Below are 13418 nucleotides of genomic sequence, written 5' to 3'. Positions count from 1 at the left end.
GTGGGGTGCCATTGCCTTCTCTGAAGTGACTGCTAGTGGGTGACAAAAATGTTCTAACGTTGATTGTGCAATTCTGACAAAACACTAAAAACCACTGAGTTGTATATCTTCCATAGAATCATTTGACACCTGAATTATATCTCAATAAAGCTGCTATTACAAAATATATCTCAGTGTTACATATATCTGCATGGTTGCTTTCTGGTGATGAGATCACAAGTGAATTTTGTTTTTTCATCTTTTTTCTTATGTCTTTTCTTTCCAGAGATGCTCCTCCCGGGGCTGAAAGAACACTGGGAGAAGACACTGCAGAAGAGGTTCCTATGGCAGGTGGGGCTGTACCAGATGACACTCAATATCGTTCCCAACTCTAAGATTTACTGTGGAAAATACCAAAACGTGGATTAACATCTCATCAACTTGGAGGAATGTGGTTCTCCTCTGAGACACTCTGAAGCACTGCTCCGAGATCAAACATACCACTTAAGCTTCCTCTTGCACTTACCACACTGTAGTTCTTTAGGGCTAGGTGGGCTTTTCCCATGTGGAAATACGCTTTTGTGCATTTTTCATCACACTGCATAAAAGAGAATCACTGATCAGATGTTTTGGAAGATTTGAAATTATTAGCACCAACTGCCCAGCTAATAGGGTTAGGGCAGCGCTTTGATTCTCAGGACAGCCACCAGAGTTGACAATTAAGACTTTTTCTGTGCATCTGTGACCAAAATAATTGATGCTTGCAAGGAGCCTGGATACACAAGCAAGCCCTCTATCAAATTAATTCATGATACTTGCCAGTTTTCATTTCCATTTAATGAAACTCAACCAGGAAACAAACCAGAAACCCTTAGTTTAGAAGAGCTCTTGACCCTGGTTGAACATTAGAATCACCTGGGGGTGCTTGTAAAAAAATCCTGACAGCTCAACTGAAACCCACAGCAATTAAATTATACTCATGGTTAGGACCGAGGCATCGATAATTTTTTAAACTCTCCAGGTGATATAAATGTGCAACCAAGTTTGAGAACCACTGGTTTATTAGAAGGTAGGAAAATTTACTCTGGGTAAACAGCTGAGGTTACTATCACATCTTAGGAAGCCTGGCAAGTTCCTCCCTTGAAATAAGCCACAACATATATACCGGGAACTTGGTGTTTGTATCACTTATGATCAGAAAGTGAGCCCCCAACTTTATGGCTGAAACAATACTGCTTGCATAAGGGGTCCTGCATTGGCTTGCTCTGAATTACTCTAACTACAGAGGGAATGATATAGCACAAAGACATAAATTTAAAGCATCCAGTTAATTCACTGAGTCCCTTTTATGTGCCAGGCTTTGTGCTGGGTCAGACTCTCTCAGGCATGTATATGTAGAGAGGGAGTCCAAGCTCAGGAGTCTAGAAAGTCCTGGGTGAAGCCCTGTCTGTCCCTCACAAGAAGTGGCACATTGGCCAGGTCTCCCAGCTTTTCTGAGGTTCATTGTCCTCATCTGCAAATTGGAGATCATAATAGTGCTTCTTCTGAGCTGTTGTGAGGAGAGAACTGTGTAAAACAGTGCAAGACCAGGTAACAGAGTGTTAGCTGCTGTTGCTGCATTTACAAGAAAAGCAATCCATTTCAGGGCAAAAAGGAAAATTTAAGAAAAGCTAAAGAATAATAGAAGGGGTAACAATAATCATTACATTTGAAGAGGCCTTTATAGATGCATTTTCATGAATATAATTTCCTGATTCCTTGCTAAGTGAATGATGGTAATAATATTAATGCATTATTTTCAGTCCTGACCATATGGTTCATGCGAATGATCTTATGTAAACCTTATAGCAAGTCTATGAAGTAGATACAGTTGTTCCTCCCATTTCACAGATGAGGAAAGCAGGGGTCAGAGAGGTTTAAGGTCACACAGACCCTAACTGGAAGAACTGGGAGTAAGATCTAGCCATTGGACTCCAGGACCCAAAGGCTTAGAAATCACACTGGATCTCCCCCAGAGAAGTGCTACAACAATTCAGAAAGAGGAAATCCGCTTTGAGGAGATGTACAGAAAGTCTCCTACATACGAACCTTCAAGTTGCAAACTTTCAAAGATGCAAACGTGCATCTGGTTCCACTAAGGAACCAGACCCCGTGCCGCCCACGTCAGGTGTGAGTGACGCTGCAGCTCGCCCTCCGTCTCCCGCTGCTGACGATCCTTCCTCTCTACCATCGCCCACCTCTCCCTCCTCCAGTCAGACGCTTCCTGCTGTTCACTCCTTGCCAGCCCTGTATGCCAGCAGCTGAACTGTACTACTGTACTCTTCAAGGTACTGTACTCTAAGATGAAAAATGTTTTATTTTCTGTTCGTTGGCTTTTTACGCGTTATTTGTGTGAAACCTACTATAGTACAGTACTATATAGCCAATTGTGTTATCGGGTATCATGGCGAACGTTATTGGACTTACAAATATATTGGATTTATGAACGCTCTCCTGGAACGGAACTTGTTCCTACATAGGAGACTTACTGTAGCCTAACAGAGACACACTGCATTTCAGAGGATGCCAAGACAATCACATGGAAACTTTTGGGGTGGGGGCTGCTGAAATGCAGGTGTGACAGCCACCGGCAGGGGGCAGGGAAGAGCGCTGAACCCAGGAGGGGCGACAAGAGCTTTGAAGGAGAAAGTGCAGGAAGAAGAAATGCAGGGAGCTGCGGAGTGAACCCCTGCAGAACTCACACAGGATGGACTGAGGAAGCACGAAGAGGACCATCTAAAGGGAAAGGAAGCTCACAGAAGCCGTCTGCTCACGGCGCCTTCACTGGCAGGCATTAGGGTTCCAACTGGGGACAGGGAGCCCCACTGTGCCCTCCTGATGGGGTGTATTGCGGCCACGTCCCCACAGACCCTACCATCAGGGGCCTGCTCCCGCGCTTTCTCACTAATAGGCCCTTTCTCCTTTGATGAGGTATCAACTCTCACCAGGACTCTCTCAGGCAAACCCCAGATCCCCTTAAAAGGAATTCTGCCTTCAGAGGAAGATGTCTTTTATTGTGAAGGAAGAGTTCTGCCAAGAAAGAAATGATTCTGATCCTAATTGAAACCCGCTTCACTGCCTTATCTTCCCTGACAAGGAACACTGGCCTTGAAATATCATCACATGGGCTTGTCGCTGCCAATTCACAGGTGTCAAAAATACTAAATTGGCATGAAAGTACTAATACTATTAATAATGGAGTGCCACTGACATTCACTACTGATATTTTAAAATGTGAAACTTTTTCTTTTGATTCACAGCTTCCATGTAGAGCCAACCATTGTTAGTTTTTAGATCTCCTTATACATTTTTTCCCCCAGTCCTCCAAGGGTTCACCCAATCCTCTGCAATAGGGAGCCTCTCTAGGCTCTTATCAAGGTTAGTTGCTGGGTATCAGCTGTGCTGGGCCAGCTCTGCTTCGGTCTCACTGTTCATCACACCATGCTTCAATTAACATTTGGGAACAGGCCGGCGAGTTGTGTTGAATCACCATGAGGCTGTGATGAACTCGTTGGGCCTTTTCAGATCAGAAAAGATACTCATGGGAAGCCCCATGAGATCTTGTTTCTGCCATGTGAGAGCCACACCCAGGGATGACGGGGTTTCCAGTTTCCATGCAGAGGTGTTTACAGTCAACGGCTCAGGGCACCAGCCTACGGTGAGGCCAACGTGGGCTATGTGATCCTGTGCCGTTTACTTAATCTCTGAAGTTCAACGTCCTTGTTAGAAAGATAAGGATAACTGTGGTGTTGACCAGAACAGAAGGCTATGAGGCTCCAATGAGATAGCTCATAGCCAGCAAGCAGAAACGCAGCTTTTGTTCTTATTGCTAAAACACCAGAGGAAAATGCCCTTGCCTCTCTCTTCTCTTACAGATGATAGCAGAAAAAAAAATCATGATCACATAAAGTGACATAACAGGCTAGTAGACCTCCGCTGGAGCCCAGAAGAACCTGAAGGCACCAGCTTTGAGCAGTTCTCATCACTTAAAGACTGTCACGATGCTGTGGGACAAGGTGTTCCCTGCACCATATCTTCTAGGGGGTAAAAAAACCAAGCACTCCAGATGTCTGTTTTGGAGAGACCCTCGTGTTTTAGAAACTGTTATTAGTAAAGGTAAGTTTCAAATTCCTTGCTTACCTTCTCAATAGAAAGCAAGGAAGTAGGTGGGGCCAACATGCTGCTGTGGTGAGGAGCTCTTGGACGGGCTACGCCCGCTCACTAAGCTGGTTTAGGCTGGACCAGGGAAACTAAGCCCAGGATAAACCTGACACATTTTCCTGGCACTTCAACTGTACTTGATTATAAGTTATTTAAAATAACACAGTTATATTAAAACAAATCAGTTCAGTTCAGTTCAGTCGCTCAGTCGTGTCCGAATCTTTGCGACCCCATGAATCACAGCAAGCCAGCCTTCCCTGTCCATCAACAACTCCCGGAGTTCACTCAAACTCATGTCTATCGAGACGGTGATGCCATCCAGCCATCTCATTCTCTGTCGTCCCATTCTCCTCCCGCCCCCAATCCCTCCCAGCATCAGAGTCTTTTCCAGTGAGTCAACTCGTCGCATGAGGTGGCCAAAGTATTGGAGCTTCAGCTTTAGCATCAGTCCTTCCAATGAACACCCAGGATTGATCTCCTTTAGAATGGACTGGTTGGATCTCCTTGCAGTCCAAGGGACTCTCAAGAGTCTTCTCCAGCACCACAGTTCAAAAGCATCAATTCTTCGGCGATCAGCTTTCTTCACAGTCCAACTCTCACATCCATACATTACCATGGGAAAAACCATAGCCTTGACTAGACAGACCTTTGTTGGCAAAGTAATGTCTCTGCTTTTTAGTATACTATCTAGGTTGGTTATAACTTTCCTTCCAAGGAGTAAGCGTCTTTTAATTTCATGGCTGCAATCAGCATCCGCAGTGATTTTGGAGCCCCAAAAAATAAAGTCTGACACTGTTTCCACATCTATTTCCCATAAATTGATGGGACCAGACGCCATGATCTTAGTTTTCTGAATGTTGAGCTTCAAGCCAACCTTTTCACTCTCCTCTTTCACTTTCATCAAGAGGCTTTTGAGTTCCTCTTCACTTTCTGCCATAAGGGTGGTGTCATCTGCATATCTGAGGTTATTGATATTTCTCCTGGAAATCTTGATTCCAGCTTGTGCTTCCTCCAACCCAGCGTTCCTCATGATATACTCTGCATATAAGTTAAATAAGCAGGGTGACAATATACAACCTTGACGTACTCCTTTTCCTATTTGGAACCAGTCTGTTGTTCCATGTCCAGTTCTAACTGTTGGTTCCTGACCTACATACAGGTTGCTCAAGAGGCAGGTCAGGTGGTCTGGGATTCCCATCTCTTTCAGAATGTTCCACAGTTTATTGTGATCCACACAGTCAAAGGCTTTGGCAGAGTCAATGAAGCAGAAATAGATGTTTTTCTGGAACTCTCTAGCTTTCTCCATGATCCAGCAGATGTTGGCAATTTGATCTCTGGTGCCTCTGCCTTTTCTAAAACCTGCTTGAACATCTGGGAGTTCATGGTTCACATATTGCTGAAGCCTGGCTTGGAGGATTTTGAGCATGACTTTACTAGCGTGTGAGATGAGTGCAACTGTGTGGTCATTTGAGCATTCTTTGGCATTGCCTTTCTTTGGGATTGGAATGAAGACTGACCTTTTCCAGTCCTGTGGCCACTGCTGAGTTTTCCAAATTTGCTGGCATATTGAGTGCAGCACTTTCACAGCATCATCTTTCAGGATTTGAAATAGCTCAGCTGGAATTCCATCACCTCCACTAGCTTTGTCCGTCGTGATGCTTTCTAAGGCTCACTTGACTTCATGTTCCAAGATATCTGGCTCTAGGTGAGTGATCACGCCATCGTGATTATCTTGGTCATGAAGATATTTTTCGTACAGTTCTTCTGTGTATTCTTGCCACCTCTTCTTAATATCATCTTCTTCTGTTAGGTCCATACCATTTCTGTCCTTTATCGAGCCCATCTTTGCATGAAATGTTCCCTTGGAATCTCTAATTTTCTTGAAGAGGTCTCTTGTTTTTCCTATTCTGTTGTTTTCCTCTCTTCTTTGCATTGATCGCTGAGGAAGGCTTTCTTATCTCTCCTTGCTATTCTTTGGAACTCTGCATTCAGATGCTTATATCTTTCCTTTTCTCCTTTGCTTTTCGCTTCTCTTCTTTTCTCAGCTATTTGTAAGGCCTCCTCAGACAGCCGTTTTGCTTTTTTGCATTTCTTTTCCATGGGGATGGTCTTGGCCCCTGTCTCCTGTACAATGTCACGAACCTCCATCCAGAGTTCATCAGGCACGCTATCTATCAGATCTAGTCCCTTAAATCTATTTCTCACTTCCACTGTATAATCATAAGGGATTTGATTTAGGTCATATCTGAATGGTCTACTGGTTTTCCCTACTTTCTTCATTTTAAGTCTGAATTTGGCAATAAGGAGTTCATGATCTGAGCCACAGTCAGCTCCCAGTCTTACTTTTGCTAACTGTTTAGAGCTTCTCCATCTTTGACTGCAAAGAATATAATCAATCTGATTTTGGTGTTGACCATCTGGTGATGTCCATGTGTAGAGTCTTCTCTTGTGTTGTTGGAAGAGGGTGTTTGCTATGACCAATGCATTCTCTTGGCAAAACTCTATTAAAACAAACAGATACATATAATGGTGTGCAATGCAAAATTTGCAAGGATTTCCAAGATATAGTGAAGTCGCTCAGTTTTGTCCGACTCTTTTCAACCCCATGGACTGTAGCCTGCTAGGCTCCTCCATCCATGGGAGTCTACAGGCAAGAATACTGGAGTGGGTTGCCATTTCCTTCTCTAGGGGATCTTTCCAACACAGGGATCGAACCTGGGTCTCCTGTACTGCAGACAGACTTTTTACTGTCTGAGCCACCAGGGGCTCCTAGAAATAATTTGCATCTGAGAAGAAATTTCATACTCTCTGCTTTTAGACCCTCCAGGGGCTCATGTTCTTTCTGTTAGCACATAGGCAAGGAAGGTTGAGAGGCATTGGTTTTGATTATTTAGTTAAAGCCCCCTGTGACAGAGTAACTTGAGGGAATGTGGATTAAGGGTTATTTAAATATTTAGTCATCTGAAATAATGTTCCAAAGAAGTGATCATGACATTTCTCTTTTAAAAACCCTTCTAAGATTTCCACCAACAGTCCTTCCTTCTCTCTACCTTTGATTATCTATTTTGGCAGAAGTACCATGCACAGTATTATGCTATCTGCCTTAGGCCTGACTAGCATCCAGGCGGAACAACAGAAAATTGTTCTTCTGATTATTTCTCTACAAAGAGGAGTGCTAGGATACATTTCTAAATGATCAGAGCTGGAGGAGGGGAAGGATGAGCTGACGAGAAAGGATGACCACATAGCAGAAACAAGCCCCCCAAGTTTGGGTCTAGAAAGTGCAAGACGCATTTCCACTATCAAAAGGAACAAAGCGTCTGCGAACGCAATAGTAAAGGGTGAGCCACTGTGAGAAAACCCTGAAAAGCCAACGTTAACAACAATTTCTCTAGAGTACTTCCTCTGGGTGAGGCACCACAGGTGTTATCATAACCCTCACAACAATTCTATTCTCTCCCATTTTACAGATGAGGAAACCGAGGCTCTGACTGTAGCATCTACACCACTTCCCACTCAGGACTGAGACACCCGGCCTTGAGCAATACCACCTCCATCATGTGGAAGAGGAAACAATCTTCTTACCTTCAGAGCCCAGTCACAATCCACCAGTGCCTTCTGGTAGTCCCCAAGTTTGATATAAGCCTGTAAAAGACACAAATAGCTGCTATTCACACACAATTCTGCAGCCAGCAGTCTTCAGTCAATGCAGAAAGCACAGTCGGTTAGGAGCGAGTAGTGAGAAGTATTAATAACTGGTCCCTGCCTGCACCAGTCAGGGTCCCAGCAGGAAACAGATGGTACTCATACTGGGTAAACGGGGAGTTTAATAAAGGGACTATTTACAGGGTGAGTGCAGGGCAGACGGAGACTAGCAGTGGACAGCCAGCACCACTGCCAGACCTGAAGGGGCAGAAGGAGGAGTAACAGACAAAACTGAAGAGGGCTGCTTTGTGAAGAACGCTGCTTAAGAGGAGCTGAGGCCTTTAGTAGAGCGGAAACTGGAAGAGAAAGCCCCAGTTCACTTTCCTCCTTCCTTCTGATCTCACTGGCCAAATGGAAGTTAGAAAGCTGGGGAGCCAAGAGGCCAGTTCACAGAGGTCAGTGCCCCAGGGCACAGAAGGATCTGGAGGGGCAAACAGAAAATACCCAGCACACTAAACACCCCTCCAAAGGAAAGGCCAGTTCCTGGAGCCTACCCTGCTGTGAATGTCCCAGAAGGAAACCCAATGAGAAAGGGGATCAAAAAGACAGATAATAACAAGTGTTGGTGAGAATGTAGGAAATCAGAGCACTCATACACTGCTGGTGGGAACTCCAGTGATTTTGGAAGACAGTCTAACATTTCCTCAAAAGGTAAAACACAGAGGTGCCATCAGTTCAGTTCAGTTCAGTCACTCAGTCGTGTCCGACTCTTTGTGACCCCATGAATCACAGCACGCCAGGCCTCCCTGTCCATCACCAACTTGATACAGAAATTTCACTCCTGGGTATATAGCCAAGGGGACTATACGTATATGTTCATTGAAAAAGTTGCATACCAATGTTCAGAGCAGCGTTACTTATAATAGCTAGAGAGCAGAAATAACTCAAATGTCCATCAACTTATGAATGGGTAAATAAAATGTAGTAGATTCACACAATAAAATATTATTTGGCAATAAACAGGTACGGAGTACTGATGCATACTACAGCATGGATGCACCTTGAAAACACTGTTGAATGGAAGAAGCCAGACACATAAGGATAAATACTATATGACGTCACTTACATGAAAAGCCCAGAGCAGTAAGGTGCATAGCGGTGTACAGAGACAGAAAGTAGATTAGTGGTGACCTGGGGCTGGTGTGGGGAGGACAAAAGGATTGAGGAGCTTAAAGGGTATGGGGTTCTTTGGGGGATGATGAAAATGTTTTTTAAAATTGGTTGTGGTGATGGTTGCACAACCCTGTGAATAGAAACCACTGAATCGTACCCTTTCAATAGGGGAATTATTGGTTATAGCAACTGCACCTCAATAAAGTTGTTACCAAAATATGATCCAGAAAAAGTTTTGCTTCTTTCCTCCTGAGTGCAGCAAGAAGGAAGAGCTTATACAGGAAATGAGCTCATACAGGAAATGAACTGACATATTAGAGTCAGACCATCCCCAGGAGCCCTTGGTTTCAAATGCCTTGCAGTTCTCTTCTGGGATCCCCTACAATTGGGGGAAATCTTGAAAATCAGGCATTAACTCAGAATTCTGTGATTCACTCAAACTGAACTACCTTAAGAATTTAGATCATTTACAGTTTCCAAGAACTGTGGCATATAAGCAAATGGAAGTCTGCACCAAGGCTGTTAAGCCCTCTGTATTAATTACTGGATATGAAATATGCTTAACAAACTCTTGTCAAGTTGCACAAAGTAGACTTTAAGTGCTCTTATTTTGGAAAGTTCCCTAAGAAGCAGCAGTGATCACCCAGTTGGAAGAAAGGAAAACCAGGCACCAGGGTCCCATTAGTCACCAACAATAGATCCAATACTCCATGGAGGTTTGCCCATGATCAAAACCATACCAGGGCACTGTGACATTCTGAACAATAAATTGGATGAGATATCTACATGGCCAAGCCAATTATGAGTTAGTGTTATAATTCACGAGAAATCTAAGCAGTCAGCCAAAGTGAGGGGGGAGCAGGCAACAGAAGGTTAATGGAATTTCTGCTGGGCAGCTCTTTGTACCAATAGAAAGGAAGCTGCTAGGCAGTGCTTTCATTAACAGGGGTTCAGTACTAATTGAAGATGATGACTCTTTGAGCTCTCTGTTCTATATAAAGCACCATCCTTTCCTCTGAGTTTGGGGTTTTATTTGGAAGTCAGAGGAAGAACATGTATATTATCATATGTGAAACGAATCGCCAGTCCAGGTTCGATGCATGATACAGGATGCTCTGGGTTGGTGCACTGGGATGACCCAGAGGGATGGTATGGGGAGGGAGGTGGGAGGGGGCTTCGAGATGGGGAACACATGTACACCCAGGGCGGATTCATGTCAATGTATGGCAAAACCAATACAATATTGTAAAGTAATTAGCCTCCAATTAAAGTAAATAAATTAAAAAAAAAACTAGCATCCTTCTAGACAAATTTAGTCATGACTTCACGGCATTGTCATTCAGGATGTAGACACTGTATGGGCTTCAACAATTTCTCTACACAGTCTTTCACTTTTCCTTCTTTTTCTTTTTTAAAGCTTGGACTCAACACCCTCTAAATTTCCTGTTTGCTTTTGTTTTTCCACATTTTGAAAAGAATGACTTTTCCAAATGGCAATTAAACTCCTGATTTATCTAAATTACACCAGCAATCTATTGATCATAACATTAGCTCCGGGAGGAAAACAAGCAATGAAAGGGTAGGTTTTCTCCCTAGCAAGCAGCAACACTCAATTCACAGGGTCCTTATTAAGTGTTTTCTAACACCGCATGCAAACAGGGAGGCATTTTAAAAATAGTCAATGGTTCAAATGGTTCCTAACACCAGGCAGCACATTTTGCATTTATCTGTCTCTAAATAAGCTTTCTCTTTGGGAAAAGAGGAAGGAATTGCCTCCCCAAAGCTTTTCATTGCATTTACCTATTTTTATACACAGTCATTCTTAATGTGGTTCTCCAGAACTAATCAAAGTACTGTTTAAACTTGAGTACAGTAAAAATGTAACTAATTTAGATGACCCCATGAACCACAGCACGCCAGGCCTCCCTGTCCATCACCAACTCCCGGAGTTCAGGGTATAGACCATCTGAATTAGATGTAAGTCTGCATTATATAACATTCTAAAGGCAATTCAATTTTACAGCTTTCAAGTAACTTCAGAGTAACAAGACTGAATAAACATCAATAGGTAAATGGTTTGGAGACCAAATTTGTGCTAAATAAAAAAGAACTATAACTATCATATTAATTGTTTGCATTTAGCTGTTTCTTTTGATGTGTCAACAGAAACCTCATTCCCTCAAACGGACTTGCTGTGCCTCCACCAAGTGTTATATAACTTAATAAGGATTTATTGAACATCAGTTATAAGCACAGCGTTAGGGGGAAAAGTATATGGCAGTTTTTACCCACAAAATGTGTACAGTCTTGTGAGGGCAATAAAATGGACATGGCCAAAATCAACCTCTGGCCATTTTATTTACCGATTCTCTTCTTTACAACAATTTTCTCTCCACAAATGGGGGTAGGTAAATGACACCTCACCTTGAGACTGATTTATCCAAACTGGTGAACTAATGAGTTTATGTTGTGCTCGGATTTTATCTATCATTAAATCACTGTCACTGTCCAGACTTTTTGGACTGCTGACGTCCTGTTGCTTGTACTCTTCCTCAACATACCACAGCAGGATATTCTTAATCCTGAGTTACAAAATCGGAGCTGACAAGGATCCTCTCCTTGTCAATGACATGGCATCAAGTTCATCTCACCCAGGTCCTGCTGACATACTCTGATCATCAGATAATCACGTCCATGAATCTGCCAATTTTTCAGGCCTGAGCAGGAGACAGCTCTCCCAACCACAAACTCAAGCACTTTTCAAAGATAAGGTCACAGGTGACATTTTTGTTTCAGCTGAAAACTATTCATCTTGTCCCTTCATTAAGGAGTAGATGATAAACATCAAGGTAATGATTTTTATCTGGTGTTCCAGAAATCTGAGCTCATCTGTGATATTAAATGGAAGTATCAGGGGTTTTACAAACTCAACATTTCTGAGAAATTGGCTCAGGACCATCAGCTCTAGTATACCCAATCACAGAATCTTAATCAAGGAGGGATTCATACAATGAGTAAGAAATTAACAAGAAAGACATGAGTTTGAGTGAACTCCGGGAGTTGGTGATGGACAGGGAGGCCTGGCGTGCTGTGATTCATGGGGTCGCAGAGAGTTGGACACGACTGAGCGACTGAACTGAACTGAACTGAACCCTTACGAGCCTTAAACTGGCATCAAAAAAGAGGATGAACTAAGTCAGTGGTGGCAGAATTCCAAGGTCTCACAGGCTATCTCATTCCACTGGCTTTCTCAGCTATACACAAGGTAAAGAGACTGGGACCATCAGTGATGAGATGGGTGACTTTTACTATGGAGAGAGCTGATTATGTGTAGCTATTCCCAAGTTCTCCTTTAATGAGTCCAAGTTGGTAGTTTGAAACTGGACCATAGTGAGAGTACTTACACCATGGAAATTGGCAAATGCTCCATGCAAATCAGCCTCCACCCCCACCCCAACCAGAGCTGGCTGCTATGCAATTACCACCACACCACTGGTACCACCCAGTCTCACCGTTCTCTGCTTTCACAAGGTTGATGGCTACTGTTCCCTGGGGAAATCCCGTGGACACAACCTTGCCTCACTGACCTGAGCTCGGTTGGTGTACAGCACTTTCATGTCCTTCAGCTTCTCCAAACCCTCACTGTAGCACAGGATGGCGGTTTCATAATCACCTCTGACAAATGCTTCATTCCCCTTTTCCTTTAGGGCTGTGAGAATAGAATTCATACACGTGAGCTCTCCCCACACATGGAAAATTCTTTCAAGCTTCACTGCCCTGATTTTCCAACTCTACTTTGAAGGTCAGAACGTCCACCCATCCAAAGGGGGCCTGTCACTTCCTTCTCTCCGCAGATCATTCTGGGTCGATTTCTTTTATATAAATCCACCCCAAATCTTCTATGCAGCTTCTCAGAAAAAGTAAATGTTTCTGCCTCAAGGCTCAGAATATCCCAAGCTTGCCACAAAGAGCAAATCTACACATTCGGTGTCTAATAAAGAGATTCAAACGACTAATTTTCTAGCAAATATGGAATCATTCGGATCTGCAGCGCACACAGTACTATGTGGTATAAAGTAAATGCTGAAAGTATTCTTCTGTCATATGTATCCCCCCCATCTCACAACCACACACACACAACCCCAGCTCTTTCTTTTCATTTCCTCTCTCCTCTCTCCCAGCTTGGGGCTTCACTCATAGCTCGGTTGGTAAAGAATCTACCTGCAATGCAGGAGAGCTGGGTTTGATCCCTGGGTTGGGAAGATCCCCTGGAGAAATGATAGGCTACACACTTCGGTATTTTTGGGCTTCCCTTGTGGCTCAGCTGGTAAAGAATCCTCCTGCAATGTGGGAGACCTGGGTTCGATCCCCGGGTTGGGAAGATCTCCCGGAGAAGGGAAAGGCTACCGACTTCAGTATTT

The 13418-nt window shown here is 43.5% G+C and overlaps 1 protein-coding gene across 3 annotated transcripts in view; it reads right to left on the bottom strand.

Moving 5' to 3' along the window:
• TTC12 (tetratricopeptide repeat domain 12) overlaps window positions 1–13418 on the bottom strand; it is a 57883-nt gene that overhangs the window by 27986 nt on the left and 16479 nt on the right. For all 3 annotated transcript variants that reach the window (XM_055423035.2, XM_055423036.2, XM_055423037.2), the window contains 3 exons: window positions 12585–12706; window positions 7765–7824; window positions 506–577 (listed from right to left, as the gene is read on the bottom strand). In XM_055423035.2, the coding sequence (XP_055279010.2) occupies window positions 506–577; window positions 7765–7824; window positions 12585–12706 (254 nt within the window). The remainder of the gene's footprint in view (window positions 1–505; window positions 578–7764; window positions 7825–12584; window positions 12707–13418) is intronic.

Source organism: Moschus berezovskii, chromosome 14 (genome assembly GCF_049115385.1).
Source record: "Moschus berezovskii isolate FMDL1 chromosome 14, NW_MosBer_1.0, whole genome shotgun sequence".
Classification (NCBI taxonomy): Eukaryota; Metazoa; Chordata; class Mammalia; order Artiodactyla; family Moschidae; genus Moschus; species Moschus berezovskii.
This window is presented reverse-complemented; position numbering and strand designations above follow the sequence as displayed.